General features: G+C 35.8%; 1 protein-coding gene across 12 annotated transcripts in view; it reads right to left on the reverse strand.

Moving 5' to 3' along the window:
* Positions 1-26,469, reverse strand: part of TBC1D5 (TBC1 domain family member 5) — a 567,416-nt gene that overhangs the window by 158,635 nt on the left and 382,312 nt on the right. For all 12 annotated transcript variants that reach the window (XM_073023627.1, XM_073023630.1, XM_073023626.1 and 9 more), the window contains one exon: positions 3,066-3,208. In XM_073023627.1, coding sequence (XP_072879728.1) covers positions 3,066-3,208 — 143 coding nt within the window. The remainder of the gene's footprint in view (positions 1-3,065; positions 3,209-26,469) is intronic.

The raw sequence follows: 26,469 nt of genomic DNA on the forward strand, positions 1-26,469 counted from the left end.
TCCTTGTTTTTATTTAGTTATCTTTTCAGTTGAAAAAGTAATGCATATATTAAAAACAAACAAACAAACAAACAAACAAACCCAACAACAAAAAGCTGAAGAAAAGACTACTGTATTTCTTAACTGTCTATTCACTCTGCAACCCACCATAATCCAGCTTCTGCTCAACCAGTCCACTGAATCCACCCTGGCAAAGGTATCCAGTGACTGTCCCTCCACAGTTCCCAAAGTGAGTGGACTTTTCTAGCTTTGTGTTACTGTTCCTGGGCACTACTGACCTTCTTCTCTCTGCCTGGCTCCAGACAGTTCTCTGGGGTTACAACACAAGTTAAGCTCTTCCTTGGCTTTTTCTCCTCTGGTGCCTCTGAAATGCTGATGTTAAACCCAGTTTCACCTTTGCCCATGTTCTCTTTCCATATGTATCCACCTTAGGTAATAGGACCATATAATTTTTATGATCCTAATGTAATGTCTTTGAGAGTGAAAAAGGACAAATAATTACTATTATGGGATAGCAGGTGTAAACCAAGACTATCCCAAACAAACTCTGATATATAGTCACCCTATTCTGCATCTGTGGTTATGGTTTTAACAAATACCTGTTAATCATTTGCAAAATTAAATCTGTAGCCTTGATATTGACATTTAACTTTATTTTTCAAATCTTTAGGTTATAATTTCTTATAAATATCTCAAAACTCAGCAAAGTCAAAGCCCAGTTAATTATTAACACTCCTAAAACTTCTTAATCCTTGTATTTTCTGTCCAAGTTAATAAATATCACCCAGTCACTCATACCTCCAAGCTGGAGATTGTTCTAGATTTTCCATTCTCCCTCTCCTATCATATTTAATCACTAAATCATGTTAACTTTAGCTCTGAATAATTCTCTGATCCACTATTTTTCTCCCGAACTACCGTCATAACTGTTATCTGATGCCTTTGCTCTTGTCTCCTTCGACTTCATCTTCCCCATTGCCACTAAAGTGATCTACAAGTGATCACATTTCTGCTTTGGACATTTCAATAGCTCCCTATCACTTACCATAGAAAGACTGTCATCATGACCCTTCTGTTTCTTTCTTTAGTCTCATAACTTGCGGCTAGTCTCTCTCTCTCCTTGTACTCTGATGATACCAAACAGCTTGTAGAAACACATTGATATACACATCCCCAATAAGCTGCTTTTCACTTCCAGGCCTTTGTTCATGCTGTTCCTTCTGCGTTGTATGCAGATCCTCTTATTTGGCTTGCCAACATCTGCACAATTTTCTCTATTCACTCACAGCAGCCCAGAGGGGAGCTAGGTGTCTCTCCTACACTACCTGTCCACATCCCAACTATAGTACCAAATATGTTCATTTGAAAACATTTATGTCAGTCTTCCCTAATAGTTGGTAAACTTCTTGAGGACAGGAGAAGTGATCTGTAAATACCTGACAAATATTCATTCTATTTTTAGGAGATATCATCCACTGTTACAGACTTAAATAACAAAATTAAAGTAAGTTGGGTTAATATTGAAATAAATAAATCACTTCATTACTTCTGTATTTTTTCACATTTTATAAAGTCATCAGTGAAAAGATGAAAAATGTGTAAGGACTTCAGCTGCCAAAAAATTTGCCATGTTTTATACAATGATAAAAGTAGGTCTTAGAATAGGAGACAGGATGATTAAATTAAAAATATATAGTGGTAATGTGCCAAAGTCAAAAAACAGCAAATTGTAAACTGTTTACAATTACAGAAAATCATCATACTTTTCAGCAGTTGTTTGCTTTGGAAAGTTTTGCATAAATATTATCCAAAGCATTTTTTTTTCTAGAAGAGTTTTCTCATTCTTTTTATTATTATTTATATTTAAAAATACAGCTCAGAGGTTAGTATTGAATATCATAAAATCCAGTATCCATCAATCTACTCAGATATTTTTCTCCATTTTCCTTATGCTTCCTCTTATGACTTCCATATTCTTAAGTGATTAGATCTGGCTCGGAAGGAAGAAACTTTCACTTTGTCTGTCAAAACCTAAACTATTTGACCTTCGAGGCATAGAACAAAATCTGTAATTTTTGGATAAAATGTGGTACCCCGTCACTTATTTAAGTAATTTTGGGAAATTAAAAAAAGTATAATCTAAAATTTTAAAGAAAATTAGTGTTACTAGAGGCATAACAAGGGCATCTGCCACAACTGGTATTCAATGAACAAATAAAGAGAACCACATAACAATTTAACAGTCTCAATTTTAAATGATTCTAAAAAGTGTATGTTCTTCAGACAAAGTCTTACTTTATGTTAGCTTCCTATTTCCTAATTCAATCACATAATTTTGTGCACTTTTTCCTAATTGTATTTTGGCTAAGAGGTTTTATTGTGTGAACTTTTCATTACTTCTCTGAGACAGTAAACAATTTGAGGTATTTTGAAATTTAAAATACACACCGATATTTTCTTCAAGCTAAGGACTATGAGACTATTCAAAAGGGCTAGGCACTGGCTTTCTGGCTATTACAGGCACCCTAACATAGATCTGAGGAGATGGGTACACGTCTACCATTCAGCACTGTATTGAGAAATATATTTTTCTAAAATATAACTGGAAGAAAGTTAAAATACCTTTAAATGCAATATTTGTTTTTTTATTAGCAAGGTGTTGACATTATAAAAATAACTCCAATCCCCTGATAAACATCCTTGAATATTCCCTACCTGTCAGAAGGTGGAGCTCTAAACATATCTCAAATACTGGCTTTTATAGATGCACTTCACAACTGTGTGTAATGAGGAGATTAAAGCAGGAGTAAAGTCTTTAGAAAAATGGTTCTGAAGAATATTCTAATTCTCTCAGGATAAAATAACTCACATCTCCCAATGTGTACACAGTTAACCAACAAAAGGGATGTTTAGTATATTCCTTTGAAATTTCAATATATTACCCAACTATAAAAATTGAGGTACATGTAAATCAAATAATAAAACACCAACTCTGTTTAAAAGGCAAAACATTTTTAAAAATCAGGAGTATCTAGTCAAATGTAGGCAAGGTCATTAACACTTACAAGCATCTCGGATGTAGAGTAACATGGCTATGAAGATATAATCTACTAAACCCAGGCTGAGGCCGTCTGCAAACAAGGCATCCCAGACCACCAGAAGGTCCTGCAGGGGGAACTCTCGTCCAAACAGCAGCCGCACCCACCTTCTGGAAAGAAACAAAACAAAAATTCAGAAGACAGTACTTTCGAGAGTAATGTAAAGAGTGATCATTTTCTCAGGTAACCGTGAAAAACTATTAACTGAACACACTGAGCAAATATTATATATCAAAAATATAATATAGTAAAACCTAATTTTTAAGCTTTCAAATGAATTTTATAATTGTATAACTAGGCCATAATCATTAAATGCTATTATATACACAAGTATTACACACATATTTGAAAAAAGTCAAAATCTTTCATATTTAATAGAAATCACAAATTCCCAAAAGGTGAAGAGAAAATGAATATTTAGTAGTCTAGTAGTTGCTTTCACAGGTAAGGTTGTAAGTTAAAAATAAAATTTTCCAAAATGTCGTGATCTCTACTGATTTACTGTTGTTGTTAATTGCCCTTTTGCAAATGTTTATATGACAAATCTGATACAAACTTAGAAAACTGCATTCTCACATCTCACTTCTATTTAAAATAATTCATTTTAAAATTAAGTGTGGGAAAAGGCCAGTAGATATCTATTTTTTTTGGCCAAGCATAGATAGTTATTTTAAATGAAAGATATAGTCATACTTAATTTTTTGAGCTTTGCAACCGATATACTTGATCAGTAAGGCTACCTTTCTAGGAGTGCTTTTCAAACTTACTTCTATTACCTAGAAAATGAATATCTACGCCACAGAGTAAACATAAGCAGCTAAGCAACATCAATGTATAAATATACATCATAAATAGTGACACTTTAGACTTTCAATAAATGCTAAACTCTTTATATCTAATTCTTACAAGAAAAAAATTTGGTTTGATGTTTTTATTCATTGACCTCTAATTTTACATGACATGGCTACAATTTCCTTACATAAATCTTCTTCTAAGGACTTCAGCTAGAATTCTATGTGATTCTAGCACATAGCAAAAGAGTAAAAATTTCAAATTTCTAGCAGCATCAAATAATATAGAATAAATCCTTTAAAAATTAGTAAAGAGATGCTACTTCTATGTAAAATTTGAAACCAAATATAACCATCTATGGGGTTAAAGCAAGGCAAAAAAAAAATCGTACTTTCCTCAGAGAGTAATATATTTAAGGAGAAATCAAAGATATGACAAAATACTGTATACTCACAAATATGTATCATAGTTTACTAGGAACTATGTGATTGAACACTTAAGATTTTTTATTCACATCATCATATTAATCAATATAATAATTAGATTGTATTTTCAACTATATCAATTACTCAATTTTTCAGTATAAAAAATTAAAATGCCCAATACTTATCTTTTTAAAAATGTTACAGTATCTTTTATAATTTTCCATTTTAAAATATTTTAAATGTTTTAAATGTTCAAATTTAAAAAATGTTAGTGTCTTTCATAATTTTTATCTTTTATAATTTTCAATTTTTACTCTGCTACTATTAATTAAATGAGGGGTGGTTAACACAATTTTTTTTGGTCTAAGATGGCTCTGTTTACATGGCTTATGGAAAAAAAATACTTCTCCACACACTTCTAATTCTTTCAAATTACAAAGGCTAATATTTACTATTCGAAGAAGTACAAAAACATCTCTAAATTAAATAGGCCGCTATTCTCAATTACAAAGAATTAACTGATATTGCAAAGAGTATCAGGGGAACCAGAGATGGGCACAGCAAAAAAATACATGAAGTAAACCATTTTGGGCCCCTGTTCAAAGGATTTTTAACCGATACAAATGTCTGCATTCTTAAACAACTAAAACATGTAGAACATGGTTACAATTATTCAGCTGACACAACTGGAAGAAAAATCCATCAATGAGGAAACTAGATGAAGGTTAATACACAACTACAGTTAAGAATACAATCTTCCCCCTCTTTCCTTACAGCTCAAATTCTTGCCATTTTCTTATCAGCAATCACATCTTAGATTTTATCACAGATAGTGCTTTAAGAACAACAACAACAACAAAAAAACAAAGTAGCCCACTTCCTAGAAATAATTTCTATACCCATTATTTCTACACCCATTATTTCTACAACAAACTGTCAGTTATTCGTCAACTTCTCTTGCATCCTTTTTGACTCTGAAGATACACACATGCAGCGATCTTCACTGCAGCAGTCAGGAAGGTTAACTGCAAACATCTAGTAATCTACACTGAATAAAATACATCTTTATTTTCTGTGTCAAATTGTTCACATATTTAATATCTCCAAAACTACACACAATGCATGTCTTTAGTACTTTTATATTTAATGTGTTATCTACAATGTGCTGCTTTATAAATCTTTCATATTGCTTCACTCTTTAAGTACCTTGCCAAGTACACTGCTGTAAAATTCCACGGCAAGGACCAAATTCTGTGTGTGTGAGTGCATGTGAAAGACAGAAACAGAGAAAGAGAGAAAGAGATCCAGAAAGTTCTTTGTAAAGACCTTTATACACTTTGCTAAGCGCTTTATGTATTTACAGAAGTCTTGTTAACCCCACTGTAAAGCCACCTTTACTGAGAAGCAATGGGATAGCTAATTTGGAAGTACAGGCATTGATCTTGTAAGTGGTGGCACAAAAATAATCCAGGAGGTAGAAAAAATACCAAAAACACATAAGAAAAGAATGTATCATTAGATGCCTAGCATATTTCTCTTATATAAAGACTGTAATAAGTTGTACATGAGAGGATATTAAAGTAAAATGCTGTCTCTTCTATTTTATATGTAATTATAAGAAAATTAAGGCCAAATTCTCAAAATATTTAAGAAGAGGCATATAACTAATGGAATGCTTTGGGACCAACAATGACCTTATCAATAATTTAATCATTTTATCCCAGTTGGATTTAGTTCTTCTATTTTTTATATATATATTCACAACACACAAATTTCCTGTGCTATTTTGGGCTTTCTTCATTGAGCTTAAAAGCCAAGGAAAAAGCTCTTTACAGAATGAGTTAGTAACAAAAATTATTTCAGTAAGCTTTTATATTCTTGGAAAGAAAAACTTACTCTAAGAAACGAGGTCTTGTAAAGAAGTCATTCCTACAATTAACATGCTTTTATTGCAGTTAAAAATATTTAGTGAGAGTTTAAGTTACACTTAAGGGTAGCATTAAACCTTTTCCCCTTAAAGATAACTTCAGTTTAACTGCTTGATAGTATCAATCTTGCTTTATGTACGTTACACCTGCAGACTGCCATGCTCATAACCATATATATTTGATCACTTGTGATAATACAATAATTCGTATTTTACCATATCTACTTAGTAATTAAGATCTGCAGAAAGAGAAAAGAGTATCCAAGGTATTAAATTTAATAATAAACCACCCAAAGACAGGACATGTCTCTATGTTTGCATTTATACCACTATCCTTTATTTCAAACTTCTGTGTAATTAAGCTGCTATTCCCAGGGGATCAGTAACTACTGTTGGTGTTATTGCTCGGTGCATGACCCATGGAAACACCAAGAGAAATTCATTTTTACCAATGAGTTTATGAAAAGGACCAATTTGACTGAGCTTTAAATAAACATAGCCTTAATCCAACTTGGCTGTAGTGGGTTATATATGGAGAAACAGAATTAAATCCTAGGTCCATTTCCCTATTCTTTCCCATTACTGGCTCTTTAGTGAGATATGGGCATAGTAACCTTACAAGAACAAGTAATGTAGAAATGCTATATTCAATTTAATTTAACAAACATTATAAGGACATCTTGAGTAACCTGTGATCATGAAATGATACCACTAGGTGAGCATTCTTACACAAAAAAGCAATGTTAGATTTTTGCTCAATGGTGTCAATTTGTGTTTTGCTTTCTGTTCACTTGTATTTTTAAAAGCTAACAATTTTTAAATAATCTATGCCTGCTATGGGATAAACACAGAATCCATTTCTGTATTAGTATTCAAGAAAAATAAAAGCAAGCCAAAAATGTTTATCTGTGTGCTTGGGTACTTCTTTGACTGATTTTAGGCTCTTATATTGGATTTCTTTGTATTCAGTTCTTTTGAAATTAATATACTCTGAATTTTCCTTTATATCAACTCTGTGAAAACGTCTTAAAATTGTAACTAAACACTGAATTCATTATACTTAGGGTCACAAGGCATTCTCGTATTTAATTTGAACTTCTTTAGAAAACAAAGTCACAAAAAAATGGGAGTGCAAAATATATAATTTTATTCCAATTTTACACTTTCTAGTCTCCTAAGGGCTCTGTAGAATACATTATTGAAGGATGCTTACCTGTTTGGTAAATTTTTTGTCTAATCAACTATTTCAATTAGGTCTTTAAAAATATCTGAATGCCTTGAGGATATATCTGAATCCTTTAAGCCATCAAGCTAAACTCTGCTTCAAAAAGAGAAAAAAACAGAAACTTTGAATTACTGTGTCTAAAGAATTCCAATTTGCTTTCTAAGTGTTCTCTGTAATCCATGGATTGAACCCAGCTTGAATTTGCCTTTTTGGGAACACATGTTAACCTAATTTAACCCCCACAGGATATGCACATGAACTGTTAAAAGTGTCTTTTTGACTTTGGGGAAAATTCTCTCTTTCTTTCAGAGGGCAGTACGTAACCCTTTATTAAGGAAGGTTTCTTATTCCAAAAATAAGTTTCTAATAATTACCACCCATTCCTATTGTAATTTATTCTCCTTGGCAAGTGTTTGAAGCTGTTTTGTCAGAACAACTGTAATATGCCTTTGCAAAAATAGTCTGAATGTAAAGTAGAGCCTTGTATATCTACGTTTTTCCAGGGATATAAGAAGATCATGAAAATGTTGGCTATAGAAGATGACCATAATATGATAAACTTTTGATGCTCGAACATTTTCTCTCTCCTTCTCTCTCTCATACACGCATAGCTCTTTCAGATATATGCCTGCTATTTGGCTTACAAGTATGGTACTTCAAGGACTGAGTAACTTTAGCATATATAATTTACCAGGAAATTCCAATAAAGCTAATGCATGATGGTAATAGTCTAATATGGCTATAGTTGTATGAACAGGATGCACTCTCTGTGAGAATCCTCTTGTCCATTCCAACTAGGGAGCAGTTGGAATCTTAGCCCTGACAGGAGAGGACTATGGGGATAACAGCTGCTGAGAAGTAACCTCTCTACCCGATCACTTACGTGGGTTCCACCACAAGTAAGCTACTGGGTATTTTGAGAAATTTACTTAGAAGCCACTGCTGTGTATGAATTAAATATACAAAGAATTAATGTGCCGTTGTTGGCCATGTTGTGAAAATGAATTTTAGACTCCATGAAAACTGTTTTTTATTCATACCAGAGACAGTTTTTACTTCTAGAAAGTCTGTAAACAGGCTTTGCTCTACCATTTTACCTTCAGGAAAGGAAATTATGATCAAATAAGTTTTCTAAAATTGCATATAGAGATTTGCTAAAAATAATTACTCCTATGCTCCATAATCTGAAACTCATTTAAAAAAATAAAACATGTGTGACTTTATTTTTTGAAACCATCATAGACATTTCAAATACCAAAGGGATCTTAACTACAGTGAATAACACTTTTCGACTTCCTCTGCATAAATCTCCTAATACATTTATACACATTGGTGGAAGAACTGACATGAGGTATAACACTAAGCTGAGAAATATCAGGATCTATTCAGGGATGAAGGTAAGACCACAGTCATTATGCCTCCATAAGCAGTCAATCTCAACACCAACAATTACATTGGAAATAGAATTCCTGTTATTCAAAGGGACATGGCCAAAATCCACAGATGGGTACCTATTAAGAGAGTCAGAAGGAATCCATTCCTAAAAGGCAGCAGGGGTATCTTATTGCCTTTGACCTCTTATCTCTAACCTATAGCTTTAAGTACCCTCTGTGGTTAATTTTCACTGGCCCTCTCTTCTTTCTCTTCTTTTCTATTCCAGAAAGTGCCCTGATCCTGTCTGGCAGTTCAGGGTTTAGGACACTACTTTGCCCAGGTCTGATGTCTGAAGGTTTCACACCTATTAGTGTTACTGCTCCCAGTTACATTTTCCAGAGATAAAGGCACTGATAAACAAATCTCAGCTAAATAGTAAGTTATGGATATTGTTTCGGTTTCTCTCTATTCTCCGGCAGATCACAGGATCCTGGGGGTTATTTGGTATGAGGCAGAGAGTAGGTGGTTAAAAATGTTTATTTAATTAATATCAATCTTCTTCCTCAAGTTAGCTCTTCTTGACCACAGATGATCTTGATCTGGGCCTACAGGCTGGACCTTTCACAGGATTCCTAGCTGCTCATCAATCTTCTTCCTGGGCTTCCCCTATCTCTCTGTGGAGATCCCTGAACATACATTCTAAGCAGTAAGTGATCAGATTTATGCAGGAATTTATAAAAGCCTCCTAACCTCTCAGGAACCTTCCCCTTTCATTTCCTGAGCTCTAGTTACCTGCATGCCCATACCTCCAATGTTCCTCAGCTTGGATGTGTGGTCTCCTAGGACCCTGGTATTCAAAGAGTAATCCTAGGTCCATCACCACCACCTGGGAGCTTGTTAGATATGCATCTCTCAGCGCCCCGCCCCCCCGCCCCACCCGCAGTACAGTGCTCCTGGATCAGAGGTTCACTTTAACAAAACCTTCAGGTGATCTGCATGTACAAGTTTGAGAGGCACTGGACAAGGTGACAGATTCCTGTTTCCTGATCATATTTTGGCTTCAGCTGTCAGGGCTCCTAAAATCTACCATGCATTCATGTAAAATGTTACTCCATGAGGAGAGAAAAAGCAGAAGTTATTGGATGGCTCTTCTAATTAGAGTAGTGGTCTCAAACTTTAGCATACAGCAGAGGTATCTGGAGGGATGGTAAAAACACAGATTGGTAGAACCTATCCCCAAAGTTTTCTGATACAGAAGATTTAAGGGGAGCCTGATCATTTTTTAAGGTGGGTCAATACAGGCATCTGCCACTATGCCCAGAGATAATGTGTATTTTGAACAAGTTCCCAGGAGATACTGATGCTGCTGATATGGGAACCAAACTATAAGATCCGTACATGGGAAGTTGTGGTTTCTCTCTGCATCTTCTCAGCCTACTCTTGAGTGTGCATCTTCAAATTGTCTCACTCTACAGGTCTAACCATTCAGCCGATGGCCATCACACATTTAATGACTGGGACACAAAGTATCCATAGCCAAATTTCTCCTAGAATTCTACCTCTATTAATTTATATACATTTTATTTTCGAGGAAAATACTATTATAAAAGCAATAAAAATGAGGGGTACAAATGTGAGGGTGACAGAAGTGAGATAATACCAAAATTGCTAGGCCCAAAAGGGCATTTGCCCACTCCCCATGTAGAAGCCCCATGATACTGGGAGCCTGGCTGAATGGTCATCTATTTTGTGTTCCTCTATTCTGTGTTACCAGTGAACCATTCTAAGTCTAAGGTTCTACACTATCAACTATGGGGATGTAACTACCCCTAAAATAAAACATGCATTTAAAATGCTATTCCTGGAGAAATAAAGAGCTAAACTCCAAGAAACATTTCTCTAGTGATATTACTATCAGCTCTGTGATGTAGTGGTGGAAGAGAGATTTCAGGATAAGGGAGTTCACCTGGAACCTCTCAAATCTCAATGCAAAGTGGAAATAAATGAAAACCCCCAAATGAGAATAAGCAAAGGCTATTTATTCAGAGTTTGCAATAGCAAGAGAGTTCAGCTACCACTGCCTGTGTTTGGAAGATAATCCAAAGTAGCCAGGGGAAAGATAAAGTTTTACAGGGTCATGGGGTCTGGGGAAGGAGGCTTCAGGTATGCCCCCATTGAAGGCTGTAGGCATGGCAGAGGGCTAACTAGAGGTAGAGCACCATATATGATTATTTGGGGAACATATTTGGCTTTCTCTAGGTTGGTCCTGTGGTGGAAGCAGAAAGTAGGGCAAAAATAGTGAAGTTAGCAGTGACTGACCAAGGTTCTGGACTGATTTTGCTGCAAAGGTTGTAATTTGGCTTCTGGGGCATCTTATCTGGGTCTGAGTTCTGTTGTCACAGATAGTGTTGCCATTGCCCATTCACATGTTCAGTCTTTCAACAAATACCCCTGGCTTCTCAGCCTATGCCTGTCCCCAGCTTGGAACGAACTATAGCTGGAGAAATTTACAAAATTACTTTCCCTGATCATTCTGAAGTCCAAATGGAGGCAAATTTGTGAGGCAGTGGCCATGGGAGTTTCGTTTCCCACTTTCAAACATTTCATGAAAAGTATAAAACAGTGAAACTGAAATCCCATTCATCAGTAGAGAGAAGTTGCAGATCCCTTTGAGAATGTAATCAAGCATATGAGCCCTCTCTTCTGAAAAATACACACACCCATCCCCATATCATATCTACTCAAGTGAAAGCCATTTTAGGAGTTAGGCTAATTCGGGGACCTTAGGTTAAGAACTGCTCTATATTTATGTTTTTGTTATTCTGGATGCTTCTATTATCATGGAAAGTTATATTCTACTAAAAGGAATTCCCAGCTTCCTCCTGCCCATTTCAAAGTATAGTTCTTGCCTTTTAAAAGAACAGCATATTTCCCTTATTGAAGGCTCACTGCATTAAGGCACTGCTAATGAGGAGTTATTCTGTGTGGCTCAGCTGGTCAAACAGCCTGTAAGTCGGCACTATCTTGGGAAAACGCCCATGACTTGGGAATACTCATCTTCACTGACCTGGGGGTTGAAAGGCTGAGGTTGGGAGAGAATGAACTTTCTTCACTGACTTCTTTTCCTGGTTCATGCCAGCCCTGATTTGATCATAAGACTGGTATGAAAAATTGAGAATCTTCATTTAACAAATATTTCCTAAACTTCAACAGTGTGGCGGGTGCTGTGCTTGGCCATAGACTGAATGCTATGCTGACAATTCTTAATCACTAACTGGAAAAAATAATTCAAAATAAAATTTTAACTCAATAATAATCCCATCAATCTGGTTTACCACAGTTACTCTGCATTTTTCTGTGCCCCCTTCACACTAAATCCCCCAAGCAACTAGGATGTACTCAGGGAATGCAAACTAATGGCAACATTAGCAACATATAATTAGAAAGGTAAAAACAATTTAAAACATTACTAAATACATTTCAAAGCCAAGTATTAATGGTTTTTGGATTATCCACCATCTGGGATTATGTATGTCCCAGTTACTATCCATTAATTCAGATAATCAAGAGCTGAACGTATCTGCATGGGGCCTAGGTAACTCGCAAGAAGGAAAGGAGAGACAGGGAGGGGAAAAGGAAACTGTGAAGGAGCCATGAAGGGAAAGGGCAGTCAACCCCACCACATTCATTACTTTGAGAATATGGGTTTGGTTAGAAATCTAGAAGTCCAGCTCAAAATGTCACAAATTACGTTTTCTACTAGTGAAAGCGAAATGGAAACAAAAGAGTTAAAGAGGGGATTGGCTGCTCCATTTTATCCCTGTCTGATAGCTAAATTTAACGCCTAAACAACTGTACAATCAATTATATGTATATGTATATATAATTTTTTAAGGACAAATGTATAATAACCAAGGAAAATGTATTTTTTAATGCACAGAAGATCACAACTCAATGTTTTAAAATAATCATACACAATTTCCGATAATGGCAAATACCATGTGCTTATATCAATTTTTTGATTTTTAAAAGTACTACCACATTTGATCTTCAAATAAGCCTGAGCTCTATAAAAGCAAATGGTCTGTGGAATGCATGCATTAGAACCACGTGGGGGAAAAACTCTTGCATGTTTCAGAGATACACAGGTGATTTCTTCGCTCAGCCCCCAATTTGTAATCACTGACCCAAAGAAGTTGGGCAGGAACAGGCATTTTACAGATACATCAACAAAGGAACATGGTGCAACCTGAGGTCACATTTCATCCAAAGGCAGATTATACAATGATACTGTAACAACTAGCCCAGTGTTTTTTCTATTCTTTTACATTTTTTCTAATTTCCAAAGGATAGTTAATTCAGGTATGTATTTTTAAAATCACCTCTCCACATTAACGTGGAGAATCACAGGATTCGGAATGCATAGTATCTACTATTGCTATGTTATCTGTGTGGTAGCTGGGTTTTTCTGGATAGAAGACATGGTGCTTTCTGAAGGACTTATTTTGATGAATTGCAATCTGCTAGTTCATGAGTACCCCAGTTAAAATACAGTGGTAATTACAGCTATAGGACCCTACAAGATTTAGAGGGTTTCTTTTCAGGGAAACTCATTAAGGAAACTATAAAGAACTAAGAACTTACAAAGAAAAATTAATTGCCACTTTTGGTCAGCCAATTTTAGAAAGACTTATGAGGTCTAGAATTGTATTTCAGGCTAACGGAGAGAACAGAAACTCAGTGAAGTTTAGTTTACTGAGGGCATCATGGTTTAGAACATGTTCATAAATTAATCTGCTCATAAATCAACTCAAATATGAAGCAGCAGAACCATCACATAAAATACTTTAAATTTATTTTTGTCAACATACTCATTTCCTTTCCACATCAGCTACCAGATACTGTGGCTGAATTCTGGTGCTGAGATGCTCCATATCCATGATGTGTCTGAAGCACTGCTCTCTGATGATAGCCTCCTATCTTGCTATCTTTCTCACACTTTCTTAATTCTTTTATTGTCTGTGAGTTAAAATGAAAACTATGTGGAGTTATTGTTTTGCTAATTTATAGCTTTTTGTTTGTTTGTTTGTTTTTGCAAATGGTGAAAACTTAAAAAGTATAACAGGACATACAATAAGAAGCAATTTTCCTTCTCAACACAAATCCCCTCCCCAACAGTAAACCTACCTTCCCAAGGGTAGCCAATGTTCTTATATAACATACAGACATTTTTATGCAGGTGTTTACCTCTTAAAAGCATAAATAGGGGCATGTATTTTTAAATTTAACAATGATTGCTAAAATGAAGATCGTTCCAAATCAACACATATAGAAATAAATAACTTGTTCTTTATTATGGTTGTCTAGTATTCCATAAGTGGATGTATAATAACTTAAATAGTCCTTTTATTTTGGGGACATTTAGGTTCCTTTGTTATTACATGTGATGCTGCATTGATTATCTTTGTACAGGTCTTTGTTAGTGTAAATACATCTTGGAAGCAAACTGTTTACTTCATGTTACCTCGACACTTTAGTTTAATTTAGGATCTTTGATTGCAAAGAATGGTACTGAGTTATTTAACACAAAAGGAGAAGAATTCGGGAAAATTGTAAAGCAGTGGTTTTCAAAGTGTGGTCTCTAAACCAGCAGCATCAGCATCACATGAAAATTTGTTCAGACTGCAAATTCTTGAACCCCACTCACTCATACCTACTAAACTAGACACTCTGGGCAAAGCTCAGTCATCTGTATTTTAACAAGCCCTCTGGGTGATTCTGACACAAGCTCAAGTTTGAGAACCACTACTTTAAGAGCGTATAAGAGGATATAATGTTGGGCCAGGACGCTGCCAAGAACCAAGGAAGTTTTAGTGACTCCTAACTTTTCTATCTCTCTTTGGCTACAGGGAGTTCTCTTTTCCCAGAAAGAAATTTTATTATAATGTCATATTTACCAAAACTTTTCTTCATAGTTTATGGGCTTGTGAACTCCCCATCTAATAACAACACTCATCATTTTACTCCAGTTTTATTTATATTATTGATTTATCTGGTATTCATTTTGGTGCAAAATAGAGATACAGGTTCACGATTTACCAAACAGCTAGTTAGTTCTCAAAACTATATTACTGAATAATCCATTGTTTCCCTAATGAATTGAAATTCTACCTTTATCATAGTATTAAATGTCTATATGTATTGAGGGTCTGTTTCAGAATCTCTATTTTCTTTTACCTATGAATCTGTCTAATTATGCAACAAATCCAAACTCTCATCATTATGGTATCTTTATAATACATTTAACAGTGGGTTCATTCCAGAACATAAATTAATCTGCTCACAAACCAACTAAGATAGGAAGTATTCCTGGCTACACTTAAATGTATATGTTTGAAAAATTTTGTAATTTATTTAATTTATGCTTTCGTAGTTTTCTATAATTTTATCTATTTTTAGAGACAAGGTCTCACTCTGTTGTTCAGGCTGGAGTGCAGTGGCCCAATCACAGCTCACTACAGCCTTGAACTCCTAGGCTCAAGCAATCCTCTGGCCTCAGGCTCCTGAGTAGCTGGGAGTACAGGCGTGTGTCACCATGCTCAGTTACTTTAAAAAACATTTTTTGTAGAGACACCATGTTGCCCAGGTTGGTCTCAAACTCCTGGCCTCAAGCCTCCCAAAGTGCTGAGATTACAGGTGTATGCCACTAGGCTCAGTCCTGTACATTATTTTAAACGACGTAAATGAACTATGTAAAATTTTTATTATTTATTTTTTCCAAAAAGAAACACTTATCAATGCATTTTTTTGTCATTTATGTTTTTCTATTAAAGCACAACTGCTTTTACTTTTAACTCCTTCATTTATTTTGCTGTTAATTTTATTACTTGAAATGAATATTTAATTCACATACTTTTATTCCTTTTTGTTTAGTAGCTTAAGAGTACAACGCTGAGAATTTCTAAGAGCACTGTTTTAGTCAAAACCAATAGGTTCTGATCAATATACTTTATCATTATTTTCTAGGAATTTTGTAATTTCGGTTTTGATTTCCTTTTAGTACAAGAGTAAAGAGAGTTTTATGATTTTCTGTGCTAATTCTTCCTTGGGGGTTGTTTTCTACTTTTATAATTAATTTCAAATTTTGTTGTAAAAAATGTGAACTATACTATTTCTACTATGTAAAACTTACTGAGTATTTTTGTATAGATACTTTTAAAATAAATATTCTATGGATACAGTAATTTCACTCTCTGTTTACAGTATAGAGAGTTTGATATATACCAATTATATCTAACTGACTAAAGGTGAGTAACTAGTTTCTCTATACTCTACAGTGAGTCTGCCTGATTGACCATGAATTAGGAGAGGTACAAGTAGCTTACTACTATTGCGTTCCTATGTATTTCTCCTTATATTTCTTATAGCTGTTATGTTATATAAATTCTGCTGTTATTTGGGAGAGGGGGAGGTACAATTATTAAATAAAGATCTTCATTGCGAATTGTAAACTTCTTAACTACGAATTGTTCTAATTTATCTCATTTAATGTGATTTGCTTTAAATTCACTTTGTCTGATATGAATATCATTACACATACCTTCATTTCTGTTTGCTTTTCCTGCTATGCCTCTGCAAATTGTTTTGTTTTCAATCTGTTTCTGTTTCCTTTGCATTAGGAGTGATTTCCTTGTAATAGAATAGTGTTGACTTTATTTATTTTTTTTTTAAATAGACCTGACTTCCCCTTCGAACCATGATGGAATACTGGGTATATCTGTACTGCTCTCATACTATAAACAGCTAGAAAACTGGACAAAATATATAAACATGCAGACACTAGGAGATAAGCAGCACAGCACTGTGATTCCTGACATAAGGGGGAAAAACCCCAGACGAAACCTGTGATCACTGGCTTTTTACTGGATGTACTTTTGAAACCACAGAGCAGGAAGGAGAAACCCAAAGCAGAATGCATTGCTCTTACTAAGTTTAAAAGACACAGAATTAAGGCTGAGGAAAGTGTGCAGGACATTGTTACCTTTAAAGGAGGAAGCTATGCAGAGAATAATCTCCAGAAATCTACACAAGGGGTGTCCTTAAGTGTTTGATAAATACTAAGTTGTGCATATGAAGGGTAAACTACTAGAAGGTCAAGCAAAGAAGAAATACCAGAAAACAAACTACTACACAGCAATGGAAAAAATCTCCGAGGTTTCATAATGCTGGGAAATATTCATGTTCTGAACAGTCAGAACTGAGGAGAGGTTAGTACACCCATGAAAAATTCAGTAGAACCCCCACAAGCACCATCATGCCTTGGCAGCAGGGTTAAATTGGCCCTTGGGTAGAAGATACATTAGAACAGAACTTTTAAAAGGTTTAAAAACAAGTATCAAAAATATCAAATAAAAAATCTCAAGTAGTTTAACAGCCTGCCAAAAGTAAACTCAACATTTTTTTAAAGAAAGACTACAAATTCAGATTAAGTTGAATTATATAACATTCAAAATTTACAGCATTCAATTTAAAAAATCACAAATTATGTGAAGAAATGGGAAAAACAGACCAACCCACAACCAAAAAGGAAGGAAATAATACCAGTTTATCACAAACTCTTTATGAAGGTATGAGATGCAGACTCATATAGTGAGGTCAGCATTACCAGCATTCCAAAACCTAACAAAGACATTATGAGAAAACTGTAGACAAATATTCACCATAAATATAAGCACAAACATTCTTCACAAAATATTAGCAAATAAATTCAAACCATATATAATAGGCATAGAGACTGGAAAGGAAGAAATAAAACTGTCTGTAAGTGCAGATGACATAATTGTCTACAAAATCTCAAGTAACTCTACAAAAACAAAACACTATTTAAATGAGTGAGTTTAGAAAAGAAACAGGATGCAAGGTCAATATACCATAATCAGCTGTATTTTTATATACTAGAAACAAATAACTAGAAATTGAAATGAAAAGAAACAGCATCTTTAGTGATGAATATAAAAAAATGTAAAATATTTAGGGATGAATATAAAAAATAAATGTAATAGCTATATGCTGAAAACCATAAAAAAGATGACAATCACAGAGCCCTAAATAGAAAGTTACACCATGTTTATTGACTAGAATAATCAATATTGTTATGATTCATATTTTCCTAAAATTGATTTTATAGATTCAATGCAATCTTAATTAAAATCCCTTAATTTCTGGAAAAATGAACAGGCTGGTTCTAAAATGTGAATTGAAGAGCAAAGGACTAAAACTACTCGAAACAATTTTAAAAAGAGAAAGTTGGAGGACTCATACTATGTGATGTACAGAATTACTACAAAAGTCTTTTAATTCAAGACAACATAGTATTCATATTATAAAAGATGCCCAGATTGACAGAACAAAGTTTGGAAGTAGACAAACATTTATAGTCAATTGATTCTTGCTAAAGATGTCAAGGAAATTCAATGGCAAATGGATGGTCTTTTTCACAAAGGTTGGAATAACTGCACATCCACTACAAAACAATGAACCTTGTACTTATATTTTATATTATATACAAAAATTAACTCAAAATGGATAACAGGCCTAAGGGCAACAATTGTAAAATTCCTTGAAAATAGGTAGAAGAAAATCTTGTGACACTGATAGGTAAAGATTTTTTAGGACATAGAAAACTCTAATAATAAAAACTAATACATCGAATTTTATTAAAAATTGCAAACTTATCTTTCAGAGATACCATTAAGAAAATGAAAATAGGCTCGGTGTGGTGGCTCACACATGTATCCTAGCACTTTGGGAGGCCATGGCAGGTAGATCACTTGAGGTCAAGAGTTCAAAACCAGCCTGGCCAACATGCTGAAGCCTCGTCTCTACTAAAAATACACAAAAATTAGCCAGGTGTAGTGGTGGGCGTCTGTAATCCCAGATACTGGGGAGGCTTAGGCAGAAGAATCACTTGAACCCAGGAGACAGAGGTTGCAGTAAGCCTAGATTGCACCACTGTGCCCTATCCTGGACAACAGAGTGAGACTCCATCTCAAAAAAAGAAAAAGAAAAGAGAAAATGAAAATACAAGCAACACATTAGGAGAAAATATTTACAAAATACATACATGCAAAAAGACATTTCTTGAGTATACAAAGATCTCTAATAACTTGATCAGAATAATATCTCCATTTTAAAAAATGGACAAGATATAAGACACCTCATCAAAGAAGTGGTATGAATAGCAAATAAATATACAAAAAGATGCTCAATGTGATTATTAGGAAAATGCAAAAAATCGCAATGAGATACTACTACACATCCATTAGAAAGGTTGTTTCAGAAATGACAAAACCAAAACCAAGTGGTGACCAAGGATACAAAGTAATTGAAACTCTCATAAATTGCTGATGGTAATACAAAATAGTAGAGCCATTTTGGAGAGCAGTTTGAAAATAATTTTGCTGTTTCTTATAAAGTTGAACATATATTTATCAAACAACCCAGTGATCTGTCTCCTTGGTATTTATCCAAGACAAGTATGTTTACACAAATACCTGCATATGTAGATTTGTAACGGTTTTATTCATAATTGCTCTCAACTGAAAAAACCCAAATATCCTCCAACTGGTAAAAGAATAAACAAATTGTGGTATATCCAGACACTGGAATAGTACTCAGTAATTAAAAACAAAAATGAACTATTGATAGAGGCAACAATAGGGATGAATCTTAAATGTATTATGCTAAGTGGAAGAAACTGGAATTAAAAGGCTACATATACTTGGCCGGGCACGGTGGCTCAAGCCTGTAATCCCAGCACTTTGGGAGGCCAAGATGGATGGATCACAAGGTCAGGAGATCGAGACCATCCTGGCTAACACGGTGAGACCCCGTCTCTACTAAAAAATACAAAAAAACTAGCTGGGCGAGGTGGTGGGCGCCTGTAGTCCCAGCTACTCCAGAGGCTGAGGCAGGAGAATGGCGTAAACCCGGGAGGCAGAGCTTGCAGTGAGCTGAGATCCGGCCACTGCACTCCAGCCTGGGCGACAGAGCGAGACTCCGTCTCAAAAAAAAAAAAAAAAAGAAAAGGCTACATATACTTATATGATATTCTGGAAATGGCAAAACTATGTAAGAGACTGATAGATCAATGATTACCAGGGATTGAGGGAATGACTACAAAGGAACATAATTAAAATTTTAAAGTGCAGGAACAGCTTTTATGTATTGACTATAGTACAAATGTATGTGTTTGCCAAACTATATTTCGATAAGCTTGACTTAAAAAATATGACATATACAGGAAAATTAAATCACAAAAACCTTGAATGCTAAGTAATCACAAACAAAAATGGTAAATAGAGAATTTTTCTAAAAACCTATATTAATATAGCACTAAAGTCAAGTGAGAGGAAAACATGGTGAAGTAGATAAATTCTCTGTGACTGTACTCATCTCATAGAGCACTAAAAACGTAGAATATAAGGAGGAAAAGAAGATTGTCTAATAGAAATATAAACAGGTACCACACACACACACAAATACCGTATAGAATCCAGCATAAAATTTGTTCTCATATTCAAAATACAGATAAAGACAGAACCTGAAATAACTAATCAAAGAGAGCAAAACTGTGTTCCATCCAGACTAGGAACACTGAAGAGGGAAGAAACAGCAAACTTCCTGCCAATTTGGTGGTATTCCATTCTGGTCTTCTTCAATGTACATGCTATTACTTACTATTCAGTCCTCAGATGGCTGTTCCATTCATTCTGATAAGCTTTTTAGTTGCATTTAGTCAGATGAAAAGAGTAAAATGTGCTTGCTCCATCCTACTTGGAACCAGAACCTCTGCACTTGAATTTTTTTATTATTATTTATTTATTTATTTACTTTTTGAGACCAGGTCTCACTCTGTTGCCCAGGCTGGAATGTAGTTGCACAATCATGGCTTACTGCAGCCTCAACCCCTCAAGACGAAGCAATTTTCCCCCGCCTTAGCCTCCTGAGTAGTTGGGACCACAGGTGTGCACCACCACACCCTGCTAATTTTAAAATTTATTTTTTGTAAAGATGGAGTCTCACTATTTTGCCCAGGTTGGGCTCGAACTCCTGGGCTCAAGTAACCCACCCACTTTGGCCTACTAAAGTGCTGGGATTGCTGGCATGAGCCAGGGCACCCAGGCTATACTTAGATATTAAAGAGTCATCTGAAACTGAAAATGTCCAATGCCAAACTCTTGTTCCTCTCACTGTCTTTCCTAACTTAGGAGACAGCAATCAACCCTCTAGTTGCTCAGGAGCCAAAAATCTTGGAATCTTCCTTGATTTCCCTTTCTCTCATACCCTACATTTAATTCATCAGCAAATCCTGTTGTACCTTCAAAATATGTTCAGAATCTAACCATCTTTCACCAACTATACTGATACCATCCTGATCTCTCATCTTGATACCAACATTATTGATAACACCATTATCTTTCACCTTGATTAACCAATCATTTATTTAAATTTAAAAATTTATCTTTTATTTAAGTGAATAAATTGGATGGCCTAATACCAACTACTGTTATATTATGGCAGTAATCAAAACAGACAAAAATCTCTGTCCTCATGACTAGTTGAAATTTACTTCTAGTGAAAAAAAATGATAGTTATTTAAATAGCTTCTTAACTAATTTCCTTTCTGCTCTTTTCTTCCTAGAGTCCATTGTAATCACTGATTCCAGAGTGATCCCTTCAAAGGATAAGTCAGGAGACATCATGTCTCTGCTCAAACTTCTCTAATGGCTTATCATCTCAGAATAAAAAATCTATGTCCTTAAAATGGCTTTCAAGATCCTACTCAACCTAGTTGTACCCTTTGACCTCATTTCCCATAGTCCTGCTACAGTACTGCTTCAGCCTCGCTCGTTTGAGCATGTCAGTCATAGTTCTACTTCAGGACCTTTGTACTTGCAATGCCGTCTGCTTGGAGGTTTTCTCCCCAGAAAAATACATGGTTTGCTCCCATAGCTATTTCAGGACTTTACTCAAATGTTACCAGCTCAGTGAGGCCTTCTCCGACCTCCATATTAAAAACTGTACTCCTTAGATCCCTTCCCTATTTATTTTTTTCATGGTACTTATTACCACCTAACATAAACTATATTTCATGTTCCTGTATTTACTGTCTATGTCCCCCATTATAACAGCAAGTTCGATAGGGCATGAATTTTTCTGTGTGTTGCTGTATGTGGTTTTTTCCCCATTATTATAAAATCAGTGCTAGAACAGTGCCTGGCATATAATGGATGTTCAATATGTATATGTTGATTAATTGTTCTTAGCTGTCTTTATACAATCTAGTTGAAATTATGACATGCTAGAGTTGGATGTGACTTTAAAAACCCTCGACTTCTTGCCAGGCATGGTGGCTCACACCTGTAATTCCAGCACTTTTGAGAGGCCAAGGCAGGGGGATAGCTTAAGGCCTGGAGTTTGAAACCAGCCTGGGTAACACAGTGAGACACTGTATCTACAAAACTTTTAAAAATTAGCCAAGCATGGTGGTATACACCTATAGTCCCAGCTACTTGGGAGGCTGAAGTGGGAGGATCGCTTGAGCCTGGGAGGTTGAGGTCACAGTGAGCCATGAACAGGCCACTGCATTCCAGCCTGGGTGACAGAGAGAGACCCTGTCTCTGTATTTAAAACAAAAACAAAAACAAAAACAAAAACAAACCTGTCTTTGTCAGCACACACTAGAGATTTCTGGGAGCGATGACAGAGTTGATTTTACAACTATCACCAAGATTGCTCTCCATCCATTTCCATGATCATCGGTCAGTGTGTGGTACTGTCTTCCTACTGACCTAACTTGCCATAGATTGTCCATCTTCAATCATCTAGCAGGCCACTGACAAATGGGCAAATGAGGAAAAGTGACTTGTCCGGTCATCAGTGAGAGTGGCAGAACTGGGACTCACTTCTAATCACCTGACTTATAATACAGTATGCCTTCTTCCTTATGTCATGAAGCCGTTCAAAAATTTGTGGTGGTGAGTTGCTAGCTTCCATTATTTTTAACAAAGTAGGTTATTTCCTTTTGACATGAGATGAAGTCTTCAGAAATAAATAGTGGAGACTCAGAAAGTTATACTCACAAAGCTTCATCAATTCAAAAACCCAAAACACTACATATAATCCATAAAATTCCTTATGAATTGTGAAATTCTTTATGGATTTTGGATTTATGAATTCTTTATGGATAATGGATCCATCAATGTGGATCCACAAATACTAGAATTATATCTATTGGTCATTTGGTACAAATGCTTTGGTATAAATTGTTTATAACATTATTAAGTTAAGGGATGAGGAAACAGTTTTAAAAGGGAAATGCTTGGTGGGTAACACTGAGGAAAGAGAAAGAAAAGGAGTTGGAGGAAGGTACTACAGAGATACTTCCCGACTCTACGAGTCTGCCTCACACTGGAATAGACAAACATTTCTGCAAGCACCACCTCATGTCACTGAACGGCATCTCTCCTGTGGAGCCACAGGATCAGATAGACTTCTGATGCTACAATGAAAGTTTATTAATTATGGGAGACAACTCACTTAGGTCCTTTGTAATATCTGTGGTGATAACTTGATCATTTCAGAATTATTGTTCTAAGTCTTCATTACATCATCCATCAACATAAATGGGTTTATATAACAAACATGTTTACATAGTACTACTCTGGGTATAAATAAAAGGTGATATTTAGCTCTGATGTTCAGGTACAAATAAAAAAGCTATGTATGTATATGTTTTACCTTAAGGTGCCAAGTGACCTAAAATTGATATTTTTAAATAGGCAATTTTCAGTCACCTTAAATTTATGGGAACTTGGTGGTAAGTTTTATTTTTCATCAGTAACTATTGGTGGAAACATAAACAAAAAAATAAAATAATATCCTTGATTTTATGGAGGATTAAAAAAATAAAAATTCTAACAACTTTCAAAACATCAGAAAAGTGATTGTAAACTCAATTTTGGAAAGTGAGTTACAAAGTATATTTAGATTTATTAACATAAAAGGAGATAGTTAAATTAACTGAAGTGGCTCCAGAAAGCAGGTCTCTAGACCCTAGTCCAATGCTTTTCCCACATTAACTCCCCCCTGCAGCTTTCCTTGGTGTCACAGTCCCCAGCTCCTTGGTTTCACTTCCTAAATATGTGATCTAAGATCTAAGAATATTAGCAGGCTATTTCCACTACATATTGCTGCTCCTCAAACTCCATAAAACTGCTGCTCCTCAAACTCCATAAAACTTTTCATTTACAGGCAACAACTCAGCCGCACTGGGAACAGAGATATGAACAAAACATGGCAGCCCTCACAATTCTCAGCTACCTCCCTCGCAGTTACCCTATCATACTTTATTACAAGCCCTAGCTCCTCAATCTTAACTTCCTCCCCATCTACCAGGCCCTTCCTCCCGTCTCCATTTTCTTCTCTGACCAATTAAAAGTCTATGGTCTATTACTTGAAACACTCAATTTCCTTTCCCCACAATCCAGCTGTTACATCTATGAGGCAAAACTCCAAACCTGCAGGAAGCTAACTCTCCTTAGCACCCACATGAAGTTAACTAACAGGTGCTCAGGGTAATCTCTCAAATATGAGTGCTCCTAGTATAAACTCTGCTAGTTCTCAGTCTCAGTGGTTGCCCTCAACCATCTCTCTCAAAGCATTCTCTCTAGCTATCCTCATTTCACTCCGCTTTCTTTAATGCCTATTTCAGTTTTTCTCTGATAGCCTCAAACCTCCCAACCTGCCATTTCCCACCATCATTCTCAACACGTGGCCATGGTTCTCACTCAGCAGTCTTCAGACAGAACTCTCCCATCTTCCTATCATCTCACCTAGAAAATTACCAGCACCCAGGCCCATCTTTTCCACCTTCTGTCTTGAAGGTTGGAGATGAGTTCCCCTTGCTTAAACATTTATCTGCTAAATCTCCTCTTCAAATTAGATATATTCCCTGTGATTTTCAGATTAGTATGTGTAGCTGCTTGGGCACTGGACATTATAACCTGGATGCCCTACAAGCACTTGACACTCAAAATATCCAATGGTGAAATCACGCTATCCTTCAAATCTTCTCCTGTTGTACTTTCAGCTGACAAAGCAAAAATCTGAATCTACTGCTCAACTCCTGTCTCCTCAATCTCAACTGACATCCTTGTCCTCATCCAATAACTGTCAGTCCATGGTTTTAAGCTTTCTGATCCCTCCCTTTCCTCCCCATTCTCTTTCTAGTCCAGGTCACTGTCATTTGGCCTATTTGACTGCATTGCCCTTCTGTCTCTAGTCTGGCCTCTCTTCAGTCTCCTCTTCATACTACATCCTGCATGTGTCTCTGCAATTAGAATGTGATCCTGGGATACCCTTGTTTATAACCCTTTAGTGACTTGCTACAGCCCTGAGGACAGAGCTTAAACTCCTAACCGAAATGGCAAGGCTCTTCCTGACTTTACCTGCATCTCCTTACCATCTTTCCAACTCCCAACTCCAGCCCCTCTAATCACTGTTTAGGTCAAACTGTCAACTCCTTTTTCATCTCCACTTTCTTTCCAACAATCAAGTCTTTAATCTTTTGCACTCCTTATCTTACATTCAATAACATTTGTCTTGGTTGATAATACAGAATATATGACAACTCTCTTCATCCCTGGCCCCTGTGATAATATACATTCGTCCAGGTCCTCTTCTACCTCTCTAATGTTCTTCCTCTTATTAGAAATACTCTATACAATGGAGATTCTCATTAAATACCCAATGACTGTTTGCATGAGATAAATTCCCAAATGTTTATTAAGAATGTATCTATGCCAGGTGCTGTTCAGGGTGCTGGGGACATAGCAACGAACAAAATAAAGTCTCTGCCTTCCTGGAGCTTATATTGTAGTGCGGGAGCCAGAATGTCAATAAAGAAATACTTAATAAATCATAAATGCTATTAAGAAAAATAAAATAGGTAAGGGGATAGTGAATCATAAAGTGAGGGAACAAGCCATGGGAACATCTTGGCGTGGGTGGGTAGAGATGTCAAAGAAGGAGACAGAAGTACAAAGGCTCCATGGCAGGAACAGCTTGACATGTTTGAGGAACATCAAAGACCAGTGTGACTAGGCAGGGGTTTGGAAAATGAGGTTGGAGAGGTGGCCAGGGGCCACGTAGGGCCTTAGAGGCAAGGAAGAATTTCTGGATACTGTTACAAGTGCTATGGTATGCTCTTGGAGGGTTTGAGCAAGAAACTGTTATAATTCTATTTCTATTTTAAATGGGCCAATCTTGCTGCTTTGTGGAAAAGAGACTGTAAGGAGACTAGGATGAAAACAGGAAGACTAGTCAGGGGACATCTGTAATAGTTAGGTAACAGATAGGCCTGGACTAGAGTGAAGTGGCCTGGTGGAACTGGTAACAAGTGGGGGTATTCTGGATATATTTTGAAGATAGAGTCAGTGTGACTTGTTAATTTACAGGAGAGGAGAGGGAAATAAAGGAATCCAGATGATTCTTAAGTTTCAGGTGGGTAAGTAAGTGGATGCTGATGTCATTTTATTTACAGATGGGAGAAAACGGGAAACAGCA

The sequence above is a fragment of the Chlorocebus sabaeus genome, chromosome 15, assembly GCF_047675955.1.
Source record: "Chlorocebus sabaeus isolate Y175 chromosome 15, mChlSab1.0.hap1, whole genome shotgun sequence".
Lineage (NCBI taxonomy): Eukaryota > Metazoa > Chordata > Mammalia > Primates > Cercopithecidae > Chlorocebus > Chlorocebus sabaeus.